At 41.7% G+C, this 18,661-nt stretch overlaps 1 protein-coding gene across 1 annotated transcript in view; it reads left to right on the top strand.

Moving 5' to 3' along the window:
- LOC122398687 (angiogenic factor with G patch and FHA domains 1) overlaps positions 1 to 18,661 on the top strand; it is a 31,153-nt gene that overhangs the window by 2,041 nt on the left and 10,451 nt on the right. The window contains exons 6-8 of the mRNA XM_043398785.1: positions 112 to 272; positions 492 to 934; positions 1,121 to 1,220. Of these exons, the coding sequence (XP_043254720.1) occupies positions 112 to 272; positions 492 to 934; positions 1,121 to 1,220 (704 nt within the window). The remainder of the gene's footprint in view (positions 1 to 111; positions 273 to 491; positions 935 to 1,120; positions 1,221 to 18,661) is intronic.

An 18,661-nucleotide genomic window follows, 5' to 3' on the forward strand; every position in this document is an offset into this window, starting at 1 on the left:
ATATACGTAACGATACAAGTATGCGTTTGCAAGTAATATTTGATACATGCTATGAAATTGCGAATATTGGTTAGTATATGATCCTACCAACAGTATTTTTTTTTATTTCAGACTTAGCAAAAGTGTATCCACCGTGCATGAGAATCATCGTTAAAGAAACTAATTTGCCGAAATTAAAAGTTGGAAGTCTTTTCCTTGTTGCATATACAGGTGGTTCAATCGGTCGGGAAGGTGACCATTCAGTAGTTATACCCGATATAAACGTTAGTAAGGTAAGTAGTCATAAACGCTTATACAGTAGTGCCCACTTAAGTGACCACGTTCGGGACCGGTCGTGGTCATTTATGTGGGCATGGTTACTTCTCAGAATTCAACAGAGATAAGGAAAGAGACACTTAAGTGGGCAAAAATGCGGTCACTTAAGTGGGCACTACTGTAGTTGTTACACAGAATTTTATACAATGTAATGCGTGTTGCATTTTTTGTCTCAGCATCATGCCCGATTTTCATACGATGAGGATAAGAAAGTTTATCAAATCGTAGATTTAGGATCGAGAAATGGTACGTTTTTGAACGGTAAAAGACTGTCTGTAGCTAAACAGGAATCCGATCTCTACGAAGTTTTGCACGGCTCAATTATACAAGTTGGAAGTACCAAACTATTGTGCCACATTCATAATGGAAACGAAACCTGTGGTCATTGCGAGCCTGGGCTCGTTCAACATAACAGTATTACGGAAGAAAACAAAACTTCCAAGAAAGACCTTTACAAGCAAGAATTGAGACGATTGAAGCACAAATTTGGGGTGGAAAAGGACAATATCGCGACCGCGAGCCAACTAGCATCAGGATACCAAGACAGAGCCCAAAACAGAAGACATTTTGTCGGTTCTTCGAATCATCACGTTAAAACCCATCAAAGTTCAACGGACGTGTAAGTATTACAAATTTTAGGTTCAAAATTTTTAGAAGTATGCTACAGTATTTGTGTTCTAAGTAAATAATGAATATAAATAAACTAATTACAATAGTAATAAAAAAAAAGTTTTTTACTTCCCTATCTGTAAAATTTTAGTTTATAGCAATTAAAAATTCTTAATCATTCGTGTTTCATTCATAGATCTATTGCAAAAGACAACAGAGGATTCAAGCTCCTATTGAAGATGGGTTGGAACGAGGGTCAATCACTGGGAAAGGAAGGAGATGGCAGAACTGAACCTGTAAGTCTTTGATTCTTTATTTATTTCTAGTGTATTTGACAATGCGTATATGTATGATTAATTCAACTAATATATACTATGACAGTAGTTGTACGCGTTTATACGAATATGATTTTGACTTTATTAAATGTACCAGTATTCGACGTTTTACCGCATTATATATCCGTAAAGAATAGAAAACGGAAAATTACTACCGATGAATCACAAATAGAGTCAGAGATTGAAAATACATTAAAGAAAAATAATAATGGTAGAACAAAGTTAAGTAAACTTTTATACTGAGTCAGAAAGCTTTGATACCCAGTTAGAAAAAAGAATGGTGATATAACGTAACTTCTTCTTGAGATATAAACTCGATCGAACTTTGTACATACATCATAATGGCCCTGAAAAGAGTCGATCGTGTGAGCGTCACAGTACCGATAAGCATCCTAAGATAGATCGAAACGCTTCGAAATAGAGTGTTTTCAAACATTACAGGAGTGAAACAGTTTTGTTTGCAAACCGTTTTGTATCTTCGCGTAGAAGATATACAACTTGCCCTAGATGCTGTAATCACCCTGTGCATTATCTCGATACTCTATTGTATTTATAGATATCAATATACCGTGTTACATTTAAAGATCGATCGATCGAAAGAGTACATGTTTTTCATTTGTCGGTCAATATAAAACGACTGCTCGCAAGATCGCCAGATCGAACCCCATGAAATTTTCCACGAGGTAAACATTTTGCTCTCGGACGATTAGAAATTGTTTGATCTAACATTTGTCGTGGTATTTATTTTTGTAGGTCCTAATGAAAGGTCCCGTCACCCGTGTCGGGTGACGCGGGCAGTCAGTGCGGCGATTAAAAATAAAAAGATACGTCCGGGGATGACTTTCCGCCTTGCGAAAGAATTTGATCTCGAGGCGAAGGACTTGGCGTACCGAAACGTCGACGAAGGACCCTCGAAGAGTTACGGTTTCCTTGCGCAAAAGCACTGACCCAATTAGCAATCTTTTTGTTCGCGCGCGACGGACGCGTTCGTGCAGACTGTCGATTAGACTCGGGGGTCTCGTGTGCGTCTCGTCCCGGCGTAGCCGCGCGAGGTCCACGGGTGACGCCAAACGGCAATTGCGTGCACGGGACGTTCCTCGTTTCACGTTTTGCCGTGACTGGTCGCCGCGGAAGCTCGGTGACAGCGCGTGTGTCCAATGCAAAAGGTGCATACAAACGCGGCTGTGGCTGTGGCGGCGGCGGCGCTCGGCCACTCATTAGCCGGACGGTCGCGCCGCTGCAATTCGCAATCCAGACTGGTTCGCCTTTTTCGCGCCGCTCTAAAAAACTTCCCGCTGCTCTCACCCCCTCCTGCTCCTCCTACTCCTCCCCCCGCCGTTGGGGTATTCTCTTTTGCTCCTAGCCACCCTCCGACTGACCCGTCGGTTTCACACGCACGCACACACGTGCACGCGGAAAAGCCAGACGGCGTAAGCTGGTCTCTCTGGGTCCTGGGCTGCTTACCCGTCCGGCCACATCGCATTTCGACGGCGACGAAACGAGCGCCGACGGCACGAGCAGAGCATTCGTATGATAACGAGCGTAACTCTGCGAGACATGAAACGGAATAGCGGGACGTGGGGAGTGGGTGGGGGGAGGGGGGGGGGACGATCCGGGGGCAGGAGAAACGAAAACGGGAGCAGCGTGTAGAACCGAGCGAGAGAGGGAGGGAGAGGTGCCCCGGGGTAATGAATGCAAATGTATTGAAATCCAAATCATTATTTTGTCTAGACGCATCGTATGCTCTATTGCACGCTCCGAGCTCAAGGAGGGGGCACACGAGTCGCGGGGGTGGATTAAAGGACTGGGGGAAAGGGGACCCCGTTGTTTTCTCTCGTCTCTGTGTACCTTGAAGCGCGGCTGCTAATTTGCCTTGTACCTTTATCCCTGTGATGTCCGACGATATCTTCTTTTTTTTTGTCTTTTTTTTTTCTCCCCGACAAATTTGTCTGCGACACCCCCTGCGTCGCAGTCCTTGTCATCGCAGACGTTGGGTCTTTTTACTGCGTGATTTTAGCTGTCGCGCCGAAACTCCTTCGTCCGGACTTTAGACAGAGACGCTGCTAACGATTTTCTATAAGGTGTCCGTACTTTATCGAACAGACACCAATTAGTGATTGTAATACCGGTAAATCGGAAAAATAGCCTTTCGATAATCACCGCTTATATCTAAATCTCCATGGTTTGTTAAGATACTGTTATTTGGAGTTAGTTTCATCAAAAAGATAAAATAGAGAAACTAATTAAGATACATCGAATATTTAATTTTGATTTGCTAAACAAACGAGGCTCTGTATGGAAAAAAAATATTACACGTATTCCGCTTGTCTTCTCGTAAAGAAACACTTCCCTTTCAATTATACAATGAATTACGCTCCACCCCGGATACGTTTATGATCCGTAAAATTGCTTCTACTGCATTTCAACACACTTGCTTAGCATCGAAGGCGGAAAACTCCGACCCATGAGAATACTAATTATTTCGCACACGTTAACACAGGGATACCGTTTCTAAAGATTGATTTATGCTATCCGTTCAGACACAAAGTAGTATCAGAATGGTTCCGTTCGGACTAAAGACACTGATTGTACTGTCAGTTCACATCCGACATAAGATCCTGTGTAGAATAGTTATTATCGTTTGATAATATTTTCCCGTTTGTTCTTATTTTAATTTTATCAGTTTCTTTATTAGACGAATAATAATAAGAAAAGGAAACGTTACAACGGACAAAATTTGGTATCAAATTCTTCAGTTTCCATTGTCTCAGAACAGCTTAACAACGCGTATTAAAAATAGTGTTACTCCCATAATTGAGCCGCTGTTAGAAGCATCAAAGCCTCCCCTTCGAAATGGCTTTTGGTTTATGTCGATACGAGTTTCCATTTTGGATATATCATAATTTATGTAAATTACTAATTTTATTTTTAATTTGACTATCTCTGTCTCTGTCTGATCGCACGTGAGTCGAGATAGTCACGTGACCAGGAAGTCGTAGCATTTCCAAGAATTTACTACGCGCGGTCATTGACCTCACGTCGATGTCAACAAAGAAACGTAAACAAACGCTTCGAACCCGTATATCTCCGGAACTAACCACGCGATCGACTCGAAATAAAAATCGTCATATCTCTGGAACTAATTATGCTATCGACTTGCATGAACACTCGTTTTAAAGGGCACTTCTCTACATTAAGAATAACTGTAATATATTCAAGTTTAAAGACGCGACTGCATTCTTTTAGAATTAATTATGACTGTATCGCATGCATGGTCGGGTAGTTTTACTCATAAACTTAAATTTGATAATAAACAGTCGACGATAGTAGTTGAAGGGAATGAAAATTACGATCGAACCAACGAATATTTACTATTAGTCATTGAATCTTTTTTTTTTTGTGGCCAGTCGATAATAAAAACGTTCAACTCGCGTCGGAGCACTCAAATAAATGAACCTGCCGAGATTTCATTCGGTCAGATAGAACACGCACCACCTACACCTGTTAACGGCACCTTCATACCACACGCGACAATTTTATACTTTATCGCATCCTCGTGGTTTACTGGCAATCGCCATTCGAGAGCTTTACAATGTCTGGTTTACGGACTCGAACCGAGCGCAAGTTCTCTCTCTCTATTTCTCGTCGAGCAATAACCCCTTTTCGTTTTCTTCCGTATCCAGGTTTTCACCCCTCGATCGCGAGCGTGTTTCCAGTTTACGATGTATGCATCCGCGACGCGTAAATTGTAAAAGCCAAAGGTCGATGTAAAATTGGAATAGCTGCGATGTAAAACGATTCAGCTGCCAGGGAAGCTCGTATAAATCAATTTTACAATTTTACATAACGTTCGAGTCGGGCAAAATATAATTCGCGAATAACGAATAAATCATCCTCCAAAAATGTTACAGTCTCTTAACATCGTCAGGAATATTTGAAATTGTGCAGAATTAAAGAAATATTTTAAATAAATCTTGAAAAGAATTAAATTTTCCATAAAAAAAATCAATTATAATTATTATCTTCGATTAAAATACTAGTTCGGTGATTTATCGGAAAGTATAGTGATATATTCGTCTTTGGTAATTAGGATTTTCGTCGTACACAACCGTTGCCTAACTTGATCGTTACTTCGAACATCTCAGTTTCTTTTACGCATAGCGTACCTACGACATCGCTTATAAATAACGCAATAATGTTACAATTTATTTCGAACTGTAAAGTTTACGCGGCTCGTAACGTCGATCGTTAAACAATTGTGTTCGAAGTGCAATCGATGCATTGGTTACAGTGCGCTTCCATGTAAGGCGCTCTTAAACTGCATCCGGAAACTGCAACAATTTCATTTTATGGACTTTCTCGTCTATCACCGACTGTTGCGAGCCATTTCACGGATACAGCGTGAACGTTTACGGCAGTACCTTTTACGATTTACATTCATTTCCATATTGCATCTGCTTGCCCTTTACAGTTCGCCGAGGAAAAACGCGACTGATTAATGACGTAATAAATAATCGAACGCGGCTCCCCGAGGGAACGAGGATTCGTCGTGTTTCCATAAAACGTTCTTTTTTTCGAAAGGAAATCTCTACGACTCCCGTTTGAATAGAGAAGATAGCATCGAAGTATTTCAAAGGGGTGTTTTAGATTTTTCTCGGAATTAATCAGAATTATAAGTAATTGTAATTACTTATTGGTTATTTATAACTTGAATAAAATTTTGCCCGTCTCTGCTTGAGAAAATATTAAAAATTTCTTTCGCAAACTATACAAAAGTAAAAATCAACCCTGTCGAAACAGATATTTCTCCCCATCCGTTACCAACAACTTTCTAAGCGTGAATCAAAGATTCAGATCGTTCATAATGGCGTTCCGGCTGCAACTGTGTCGCTGATTAATTATATTTCCTGTCTGCGAGCGCACGGGTCGAAATCAGTTAAGCGAATTCCGACTCTTGAACTGAGCACGTCCAATCTAAATATTTTTCAATCTTAACGGCGCGCTGCGTCCAGATATTTATCGTAACGCGTTATAGTTGGCCGGATAATCCGATTCAGAGTCCTTTAATTCCAGTTAGTTTCAAATCCATGCAATTTACAAAGCAATATTAGCAAGAAAGCTAAAATTTGATTTACTTATCGACTTAACACGTTCATTGTCCGTGACCCGTATACGGGTCATAGCGCCACGCTCTTGGATACGCCGCTAAGAGACCGGACAGTGAACGTGTTTCAACAATTTGTGAGAAAAGAAAACTGATCATTTTTGTACCGATTTTCTCAAAATGGCGCCGATTACAAACGCAGGCAAAAGTTTACGTGTGTTCGCGTATCGAGAACAGTTCCAAGGAATCCCCGAAAGGCTGAACCTTCGGTCAGCGAGATTTAATTCGCGCCACGTCCAATGGCCGTTGAAAAAAGTAGAGTCGAATAAAAGTGAATCGTAGGTCTTGACTCGCGACTCCGGCCGGGGGCCTCCTGTTTGTCCGCCAAAAACCTGTTGCTGGCGTCCTCCTCTCCTGCACGCTCGGCCTCTCCGCGCCTTCTATTCATCCGGCGGTACCCCTTTTCTTTTGGCGAAAGCAAAAATAGTGATAAGGGAAGAAAAAGACCGGCGGGGAATGCCGGGAGTACGCGAGCGCCGGACGGAGACGGGAAAGGTCGTAACGGAGGGGAAAAAGAACGGGCGGGGGAGTGAAAAGGGAGCGAAACGGGCAGCGTGCGTGCAAGAGAGTGGTGGAAACGAGGTGGGCGGGGTGGTGGCAGGGTTCCAAGCGGAAGTTGTACACGAAGTGTACGTGTGTAGTCCTGCCGCAGGTGGTACGATGGAACGCAAGGTCGTTTCGATATTATGTAATGCAGAGAGGCAAGAGTGTGCAAGGATACGCCGAGGATCGGCTCGACCTCCCTCGGTTGCCCCGGAGGGGCCCCCATTGTCTTTGGAATTCGGGGCAACGTTGGTAGATCGTCATCAAAAACCGAGAAAAAAACTCTCGTCTCGGGAATGTCGAGGATATTAGCCTCGTCCCGCTCGTGGATTTTCTTTGCTTGTTGCGTCGCGTTCGATTGTTTATCCGAGAGGGGGGGATTGAACGCTCGCGACGCCGGAGTCGCGATCCGGACATCGAACGATCCTCGGCGCGATATTCCCGCGGCTTATACCGGATCAAATGATTTATCGTACGATAAGTAACGCGATTATCGTTAATAGTAGCGATGGAAATCATGTCGAATGATTACTATCGATGCCAACCCCGTAAATTATAAGGTAGTATCCAAGAGTCCACATACACTCGCGTCTATAAGTCACCCGGGGGGACACTTGCTCATTTCGAGCAGTAAATCATTTTTAGAGGCGTCGTTTTATTTTATTATACTCACTATGTCAAGGCCCGGATGTAGAATTAACAGGAGGAGAAGATCCCTTAGTGGTTGACACTTGAGGCTTTTTTAAACAAGCGTTTCGTGCAACTGGGAAAAGCTATACCTCTGAAACGAGTACAAAAAATGACTCCGAATAAGGGACCTTTCCTTACATACATAGAATGTGTGTTTAAGTACAATGCTAAAAGCTTTCCGCTAAATTGTACTTTTATCTTTCTTAAAATTTACAATTTTATACTAACGATGCCAAGAATTTATAAGAGACCGATACCACGTTGTAAAGTCGTCGAAATTACTGGCAAATGCTTTTAGTTAATTTCTCGCGAGAAACTTCCGTTAGAGTCGATTGCATTATCAGAAGAAAATCAGTCGTCGATGTTCGTAAGATTACTGTAGACGTTGTTAATACTATCGACAGTACGATAACTACACATGTACTTGTTGCATACCTGAAGCAGACAGTATTGTGGGTCAATTATAAATATCTCTCTCTTAGTGTTTTACCACGTTTTACAACCGAAAAGAAGATAATCCTCCACGAAAAAAACAAATCGAAAATCAAGGATAAAATTTTGTCATTCGAGGCGCGCGATCGGGTACGAGTTGTTCTGGCGTGTCTGTCCACTACTCACTGTTTCTACTTACGTTAAAGTCCAAGTCGTACTCCATTGCACGCGTACACAACGAATCCTCGGAACGAACAAATTTTATTTCTCATTTTTTCACGTAGAATCACAGATAATCATAGAATCATAGAATCATAGAATCACAGAGAATCATATGAAACATTAATTATATAATAAATATCTAAAAAACAAAGTTTCGCAAAGGTCAGTGCACCGAAGTATTTTCTCCTTGTTAAGAGCGGTCTTTATTTATTTTTTCTTCGATCGAGAATCGCAGTATAAACGAGCCAAGTTAATAATCTAAGTACTCCCCCCGAAGCATCGAAATAAACGTTTCAAGTTGGTCGTGCCATCGATACTAAAGATTTCCCGGCGCAGCGGTTTGCATACAGCGGTAAGAGATTACCTGTTCGGCTTCTACGTCGCTGAACATTTTTAGGCAATCAGTTTTATCGGGTTTCGAGAGGGAGGGAGGGACGTCTACGATCCGTGAATCGCTTCCACGCTAGTTCGTACGCCGTCGTGTCTATCGTGTTTTCGCATCGAGGACGCCCCATTGGAGTAAATACTCCGTCCACGCGTGTCCACGTGGTGCGTGATGCATGTTTCGCCGTGGATACTCCCGTCGTTGGGATCGTCGTCGCCGTCGGTCGCGGTTGAACGGCACAAAGTTATGCGAAAAATTCCCAATCTTTATCTACGATCTTCGTTCGTTGCTTATGCTGGTTTATGCAGATATGCCGATTCTTGCCGGTTCTGATCGTCCTGTCTCCGCACGGGGCACACACAGCGTCGTGTACACCTCGTCTCCATGCTCCGGGGGACTCCTTTAGAGGTCTCCCCGACGTTCTTGGGAAAGATATCCCGCGTGCCTGTTCACGCTCGTTCGCTCCTGGAAATTCTCGTTCACGCATTCGGACACTTTCATTACGTTGGTTAATAACCCTTGGACGTTGCCCGATGGTTGGATAAATCACAATCGTACACAATTAATACATCAGCCGCGGTGGAGTAAAAACATCGGAAGGTATAATGTTATTATCGGTAATGGCAAAGATCACCGGCGATAAATCGCGATCGTGTTCCGGTAATGCAGTAACTCATCGGTTGTGCGTTTCTGTTGCATTCCCCTGCGCCTATCGAGCTACGCTGTTTAACCCTTTAAAGAGGCTGCGGTTCCGTAGCAAGTAGTGAATGAGATTATGTTACGCCAGTCGGCTTCAACGAGTTTATTTTATGGGATTGTTGACATGCTTATAAGCCACGTCAAACTCGGTTTTGCTCGAGGGTCAATTTGCGCTTTGCTATCGCGTCGCGGGACGCAGATGCGCGCTTAGTTTACAGTCAGCATTACTTCAAAGGCCATTTTTCAGCCGCACCAAGACTATTCGTTACGTCGTTATAGCCCCGCGCGCGACTCAAGAGAAAACAATCATTTTTATAGGTACGAGCAATATTACTTTATATTTCCTCTCTCACGGTCCCGCGAAGATCCTCGCGGATACACATTTTATCTAATAACATTTTCTTACGTGCTATATCGTACAATTTTCTTTTCTTACATATATTTACGTGGGACTCGCGGTAAGCCTTCGAGCAACCCACGATTAGTGTCTCGTGATAACTTCCAAGCGACCCATGGCAAACTGCACGTGACCTACGATAAATTACGGACCGACCCACGTACGCAAATTTCTGGAATTGTGTGTCTTCGTGCACGGATCGAGAACCTATCTTTTTTATTGCAACGATTGTAAAAGTGACACGTTAATGAAAAAAAGTGAACGATACCTTGGGGCATTAAATTGGCCATTTCTGGCGGCAAAAAACGATTTTGAAATTTTATTTCGTGACGTAGCTTGGAAGATGTCTACATAAACCACCGATCACTTAGCGAGATTTATACGTTAATGCGTGTCTACTCGGAAATTATGAAAATTGCAGGATGAAATTTTTAACGCTGTTCCATAACTTCATTTTCATACACTTGCATCGATAAAGTTAATCAGTACCACTTTTAACGGGTTCATAATTACATTTTTTGTACATGCGATTCCTGGTCGTGCAGCGCACCATATATTTACAGCATTCTTTGTGTAAACTGGTTTCCTTTATTTTAGATCGTTAACGTTAAGTACGCGGTTATTACTCTTTTTATGCATGATTTGTCGTGATTATAAATTAAAATCCGATAGTAATATGTTACGATCGTTACACCGACCCACTACTTCTTTACAAGGGATTATTTCGAGTTAATTTAAAATGAATTACACGCGAAAGTTTCTTCGAATATATAATTTATCTCTGTATGATTTAATTTGTTGCAGAAAATTACTGACGTGCATCGCGTACTGACGTTTGCACGAGTCGAGTCGTCTGTTATATTTTTGCCGTTTTTTTATTTGTGCAAACGATGTGATTTTTCTTAGAAACTTCAATTTATTCGCGATCGTATATCTACTTTCTCCAGTAAGAAATTGTTGCATGTTAAAATCTATATATAAAGAAAAATGTAAAGCTGCATTATAATTTATTACTTTAGTTACGACAGAGTAATAATTATAGTAGAATAATAACGCAGAGAATATTAATAACACTAAAAAAAAAAATGAATATAAAATATGATAGTAAATTCTAGATCATTTTTTTCCACTTTAATACGACAGGAGAAGTGAAATATCGACGAAGGGTCAGTGTCAGTGTGAATTTGAAAGAATTTGACGAAAAAGGTTCCAGGTGAACAAAAATCCAACTCGTTTGTGAATTAAGCTTAAGAAACCTTGGAACGATGTGTAAATTATGAATTATGAAGATGACTACTGTTGAAATTGTCTGAGGAGGATCTTCACCGAACAGTCACTCTTTTCTTTTGTCGAGTTACATAGCACCGCGTCATTTTTAGATGGAATTATGACGGGAGATGAGAATTGGATATTATGTCATAACATACTTAAGCGTAGGCGGTAGTGGCTACTGAAAGAAACTGAAGATCGAAGAGTTAGCATATAGAATTCTGAAATATTTAAATGAACCAGAAGCAAGAAAAATGTCGAACAAGAATTAAAAAATCCTAACAGAAGTTCTTAAAGTCAATGAAATGGAATGAAATATAGAATTGATGCTTCGAACAACCCTGTCAGAGATCTGAAAAATGATTTAAATTAACAAAATTAACCCTGTCAGAAGTTTGCAAAAATTTTTTAAAGCACGAACGATGTTGTTAGAAGCATCGAATGTAATTTCTGTGAACCTAAAAAAAGGGGATTCGTAGAAGAGAAGTATTGAGAATAGATAGGTGGAAGAATTAGTGATTGTATCTTCTGGAGATACAAAAGGATATTGAGATTATGTAAAAAGTACGGATGGACCAATACCGTTGGCATTGTATTTGGGTTTTTGTGATTTCATTATGGCGAACAGATCTAACTGGTAGCCAGACTCTGCTCAGACACAAGTTACCCTCGGTATGCAGGCCTACATACGCGTGGATACGCTCGAAGTCGAGCGTACGAGTTTTTAATCTGCACACTCATTGCGTGTTGACTTAAGCATACACGAGGCAATGACATCATCGGAATCAGTCTTCCGCTAAACGATCGCTGATCGAGCGAAAGCAGAATTTATGTCGTAACGTATGAACTACCCACGCTCGTGCGTAATTGTTATTATTACATGTTAAATGAGACGAAAAAGCGACTCGCGCGATTAAAAAAATGCTCGAATATGCAAATTATGCAAACACTACGAACGCGGAATATTAATTAGCATCGATCGCGATGCAATCTAAATTCTAATCAAATTTAATAACATTCTATAAACGAGCGCGCATTGCAAATACTTCGATGATAGCGATCCGAAACTATTATTAAACTACACAGTTTTCGTTTTCAATTAAATGTTTATACTCCCCGTAATTGTTGGATAATCAACGAGGCTGACGAATAAATAATTTTAGTATAGAGATCGAAATATTCGCTGATCATTTAAGTATTAAACGAGATAAGCTTCGTGTTTTGTGTTGCAAGGCAGAGCAATAAAAGTTATTTGCGATTGCTTCGGTTGGAGAATTTATAGTACAGTTTCAATGGTTTATTTTCGGGAGGTTTCAAGCGTTTAATTAGTTCGAATTGCTAGATCAATAGAGAACTAATAGTACTGTACCACCATCAATGTTCGGAAACATTAAGTAGAAACAGCGAGTGATGGACAGACACGTTAACAAAATCATATTCAATCGTATGTGTATTTCACGAATTGAAGGGCTTAGAAGATGAAAGTGCATGTAATATCATAAATATAATTTCTCTAAGCAGTGAAATATGTACTAATTAAACACGTGCGTTGTTTTTCTACGTTTTTTCATAACGTCGAACAAAATTCATTAAGTATCGTGGAGTACTTGTATTTTCTAAACGCAGGTTTTACAGCTTCAAAATAATCACGTATCGCGCAGAAATATTATCGATATTACTTAGGGGAAAGTTACGTTATATGGTCCGCGTTGATAAATAGTCGAAATTAGTATAACAACGTCATTTATTTTCGCATGTGTTTTCAACGTTGCTACGATATTATGCTATGCAGTCCACTTTCATATTCGAAAGCGCAACAGTCGATTTATTACTAGGTAAAATCTAATTTTTAAGGTTTCGGTGTTGCAATTAGTAAGGTTATAACTCATAAAAAAAATCTTTAAAAAAACTTAAACAGTATTTCATCTTCGTTTTCGATATTCTCCAGCCAAATTAATTAGATTCAAAGTATGTTGTTCGCTATGAAAATGTACCAGAAGAAACGATTTTACGTATTTTAATCTATGAACTTATGATAAGCGTACAGGTGCAAGCCCCGCGAAGTGAAAGTTTTTTACCGTAATGCATGCATCGCTGTCAGAAATTAATAAGTATACAAGGCGGGGCATTTAAGGCAGGTAACCTGGATAACTCGTTTATTTTTAAAGATAGAAAATAGATTTTGTGGCAGAAGTTGTCTCATTCTATGAGTAATGGTCGACGTGACCTATATATCTGGTTTATTGCATTACGCTCAAATCAGCCTACGCGACCCATGATCCGGCCATTGTTAAATGTCTCTTTTCAGCGACTAGGTCACCGCAACAAAATGTTGGTCCAAATTAAATATCATTTAAGAAGAAAATTGTGGTCAAGTTCCCGGGTAGGTCTTGTTTGCCCCGAATAATAGAAGACTGAAAAAATCGTATCGAAATGCAAGCAGTACTGGCGTTAGAGCAGTCTTCTATTCTGTAGTTAGGCGACGTTCGAAGCCAGGGGAAACAGTAAACTCTGTACTTACCCCCTGTGTTTTGTCATCGTACCGATTCGTTTATTTTTTCGGAAACATGAAAATTAAAAATTGAAATACGACTTTTTAGAGGATAAGAACACTGGTCTCAGGAGTTACCGGGGACGAAACGCGCGAAAGTTTGCAGAGCGCAACCGGGCAAATTGCGTCCCGACGTCGGCGTCGAAAATTTCCAAAGTCACTGACAAGGCATTCTTAGGTCTCCCCGGGGCGAGTTCCTTCCGCCGTTCTCTTTTTCTTTCTCGCAATACGGGCTAATTCTCCGGGGCAGCGTGCACGTCAGTCTGCCTCACCGACGCCGGTGGGTTCGAGCGTGGGCGGGTCTAGAGGGGGTGGGGAACGGTCTGTCCTCGTTTGCGCGTTGTTTTGTAACGCGACGAGAGAATGCCAGGAAGGACTGACTGAGTGAATGGAGAACGCATAGGATTTATGGTACGCTAACGGATTGGGAGGGAACGGAACGAGAAAGACCGTGGGGCGGGGGTGGCGGTGGGGTGGGAGGGGCGGGGGGCGAAAAAGGGCAAGAGAGGAGGCAGAGGCGAGGACGTGGAAGGCGAAAGAGAGGAAGAGAGGAAGGAAAAAGGGAAAAGAGCGAAGTTGTAGCGGTGCGTTTCGTAAGGGGCGCGGGAGGCAACAGGTGGGAACCCACTGTCACAAATAAATCCAACACAAACGTCTCTGCCGTCTAGACGCCGATCCGCTGACTAACCATGGGTACCAGATTACGGCGCGCGCTTACTTTCTCTCTCCCACCCTGTTCCCTTTCCTTTCTCTGCGCGTCTTTGTTTATTTTTTGTTTTGGTTTTTTTGTTTTCTTTTACCCCGACAACGACGCGGCAGTAGGCGGCCGAGAGAGTCGGGGGATGACGGTGGATGAACGGGCCCCGAGCATACGCGGAATAACGATACCAGGGAGGAGAGGGAGCGTGAGAAAGATAAGAAAGCTGGCCAGATAGGGGAGGGGTGAAACGCCTCGTCCACACGACGGCATCGGAGATCGGTGCAGGCGTCGTTGCACACGCTTTCGAGCGTAAATGCACTCGCACGCAACGCGCTGGTGCGGAGATACACTCGCCACGGAAAGTATTAGGTCGTTCCTGGCGTTCGTCGTTCAGGCTGACCCAGGATAAAACTCGTAGTTCTGGCATACTCGAAATTTTCAATCATAAACGTTTGCCCCCGCTTGGAACAAAATGAGGGTGGTTTACTGTGCATTTACGGCTTTCCGTATAAAGATGTCTGAAACATGGGGAAATTCATTTTTAAAACGTTCCAATCTAGCTAAAGGATCGAGGGAATATATAATATATTATAATTATCTTTGGTTAACGTGCAATAGAAATTATAAGATCTTAAGAGGGTATATTCTATCGTAATCGGTAAAAAAAGTCGATAAAACGTTTTAATCGCTGATATGTACTCGTTGTCGAAGCGTCAATCTCTCCGTAATAAACTGTCAGGGTTTCCGTAAATTCTTATCTTTTGTTTTTAGGGGTGGGGGGGAATTACTCCAGCGTCTTAAATTTTTGTTCCACGGGTATAGTTTTTTGTTTTGTTTACAAAATATTCATCATATTCCACCATTGCGGCGAGTGTATCTGTAATTATATCACAGCAGAACTCTGCAGCCAATTACAAGGTCTGATCATAATGTTACGGGACTCCATTTATAAACCATTTATTATTAATGGTATCGATAATTACATTCGATCACCTTCAAAGTAATCTTCGTACTGACCGTATGCACCTTTGAAATCTTTTTTTCCAATCTTCGAAAGCTTCGTAATAAGCAGATGCCGAAATAAAGTCTAACTCTTTCTGCATTTTTTTTCTCATTATCGCTGTCTCGTCTCCGGTTATGATCGATTTTGAGAAATGTTCGTTTGTTTCGATGCCTTGCACTCCACCCAATAACATGATTTAATTTAAACTTTTATCGTTCCTGTAATACTGAAATTAATAACATTCAATAAGGAAGTTTTCTCAAAATATCGTTTTTTAATGTTTGGAGAGATTCAAGGATCAGTATCAACTTTTTTAACGTGAAAGTAATTAAAAACAACTTTACGAAGAGTTCTCTTAGGCAAGACAAGTTAAATAACTTGTGTTTGGAACAATGTGATATACAAAATTGATTATAGCGATCTGATATACAATTCCTCGGTCCAAAAAGCATGCTAAGCCCAAATAAAGTAATAACAATATTTGTTAAATTAGTTTTTAACAGTTGTTCCGAATTGGATCGTGAAAAAATGAAATTTTTTAAACGGGGCCTCCAAATTTCGTTTCCTTCGGGCCCCCACTAAGGTATATCATGCTATTGTCTTTACCATGTCAACATACTTTTAGCAGCGAGTGTACTATACGAAGGTATAAAGAATGCCCCTCCAGTGATATTCATAATGCGAGAGACATCCGTCTTTTCGCCCATAAAGTGCGTTTTCACGATAGTAACGCTATTAATCATTAATTTATGACACAAATAATGATGATAAATGCCCGTTTTAAAAAACAATATAGCTAGTTATTGCATAATCGGGCATAGCTTACCGTAAACGTTTCAACCATCTATTTATGGTTTCCTTCGTCGTGCAACGTTATCGATAAAAGTCAATCGGAAACAAAACTAAGAATATACTTCTTTCAAAGTTATCACAATTAAAAATTGCTCGTTTCGTCTAATAGCTAACAAATAATTTGGCAAAATAGCCATAGTTTAGTCCCGGGCCATCTTTGGTACCAATTCAAACTTGGGTCGAAACGTTTCTAATCGATAAACTTGATCTATGCTTTTTTGTTAAGCATAGGTGTAAGAAATCTTGTACAATAGTGGAATTTTCGAAAAACTCTGATCACTGAATCGGAATTCCATCCAGGAGCCATCCCTCGAAATTCTCCTGTGTACGTGAATCGTTCAGCATGCGGGTGCATCGTCGTGTTGGCCAATCGTTGGTCTGCGCCGTGTTGCACAGCGTTACAGATTGGCTGTTTACTCGGCAAACCTTTTCCAACCCCTCCCCGGTTTTCCACAGCTGGATACCCGCATATCCGTTCGGTCGCGAATCGGCGCAAATAATCGGACGTTTTTTTTGGCTTTTGTTTGGCGCTGGCGATTCTTTCGGTTAGCCGTGTGTAACGTACCTTTCAACACCTGCTATACGGATGCTGTTTGGTCGGGGGACGTTGGTTTCGCACTTAATTGCTGACGATGCCAAACACTGTTAATTTATAGAATTCGCGTACGTGCCGTTTGACACCTGCCGCGAGTGCTGTTTAACCGGGATGGTGGATTTCACAGTTAATTAGTAGACCCACCAAATACTGTTGATTAATTTAATTCGTGTACGTACACAACCGTACAAAAACCATAAGACAATTACGTTTCGATCGAGTCTGAAAAAATTGTTTTAAATTTCTACGAGCAAGAAACATTAATTTTGATGAAGAAAGATTTTCAGATTGACTTTGGTACTTTACTCTATTTGATCGAAGAAGATCGAAGAAGCATTCCGCTTCCGTTCCACGTTAGCAATTGTTCGTGGTTGTGTAAATATCTCTTATTACCATGTTTAAGTACTAAATCCATTATGCAGGCTCCTAACAGTACAGAACGAATGTCTCAATGATTCAAACATCTGCGATGTGTTTATAAAAATCATTTTGTTTACATTGCGAGGCAGTGCTCTTTGAAACGTGCGCGCCTTCAAAGTCTGAACTTGTTACTCAATCTACTAGAACCAAGACTAAGCAGTATTAATAGTAGAACATTGTAAAGTGTCTACCATCTTGCTTGGAATCAAGAATTTTTAGTACGTTTGATAAATTCCATGTTATTCTTGATAGTACACCTTTGGTAATTGTTTCCCAATTGTTAAATTACACTCACGTTACATTTCATCCTAAAAAAACATTGTTGAATCTTGTTTCCACTGACGCTTTGACAGATAAGTCCTACGACAAATCGTGATTAGTTTCCCAATTGTCTAAAAACAAGGTTCGTGGACAATTTGGGGGGTTTGTTGCGGCAGTCAACGCGTTAAGCGATACCACTGTGGTCTAGTCGAGATCGAAGGGGTCGAACCTATCCTTCTATCCTTCTATCCAAAGAAAAGAATAATTCAAGGACCAAGGAGGTCAATAAGTAACCATAATGTGGCGCGGCGTTTAAAAAAGGAAAGACGGTCAGCGATGGGAAAAGTATATCCCTGTAAAATGGCGATCCGGGCAGCAACGACGACGCAGAACAGGATAAAGCCGGGCAAAAAGTAACGTGGCGGAGATTAGCGAAAAATGCCGATGTAAAAAAGGAATAATAGACGCCGGGGCTGGTGCGTCGAGTCCCAGAACGGGTCCGCCATACTACGATACCCCAGGGAGACACGTAGAGACGGAACGAAATTAACCGGAGCTCAGCCAGGAGGAACCGGACGCGAGCGCATAATGCTGTGCACACAGGAGGGCCGTACACGTGCGCGTATTAACCACGTCGTCGGTTTAACAGTCCGTCCCAACTGTGTGTACACCCACACCAGTCCATGTGTGTGCGTGTTTTACGCTTGTCTATGGGCGTACGTGTGCGCGTTGTACGTCCGTATGTCGACTGTCCGTAACGTTAGCTGGCTAGGAATCCAGCCAGGAGCGGTCGATCGGTCTAGACGAGGTGTGCGTATACGTCTGCCACGGCACACATTGTCCGAACAATCGGCCAGACCCGGGCATACAAATATGTACAACGAGAGATCTATTAATTACAACCAGCGCCAGCCGGCTCTGACTCGTATCGACGAGCGTGAACCGGCCGCGACCGGTGGAACGGGAACGGACGTAACGAGACAGAAAGAACATCGCTTGCGCGGGTGGCCATTAATGCGCATGATTGAAGGTTCCTTTGGCTCCTTTGATGAAATAATTGATGAAATGATTAAACGACGCGTAGCCTAGGCCAATTAAGTGCGTTTCAGCGGACGGTTACGTTCGCGTAGGATCGAACCGAAGTATTATTTAATTTACCGGGTCCGGAGAATGTTGGCCAACTCGGCGCGTTCGGGAGGTTAATTGGTGAAGTCGGCGG

Source organism: Colletes gigas, unplaced genomic scaffold (genome assembly GCF_013123115.1).
Source record: "Colletes gigas isolate AHSC1104 unplaced genomic scaffold, ASM1312311v1 Colletes_gigas_Sc00012, whole genome shotgun sequence".
NCBI classification, from domain to species: Eukaryota; Metazoa; Arthropoda; class Insecta; order Hymenoptera; family Colletidae; genus Colletes; species Colletes gigas.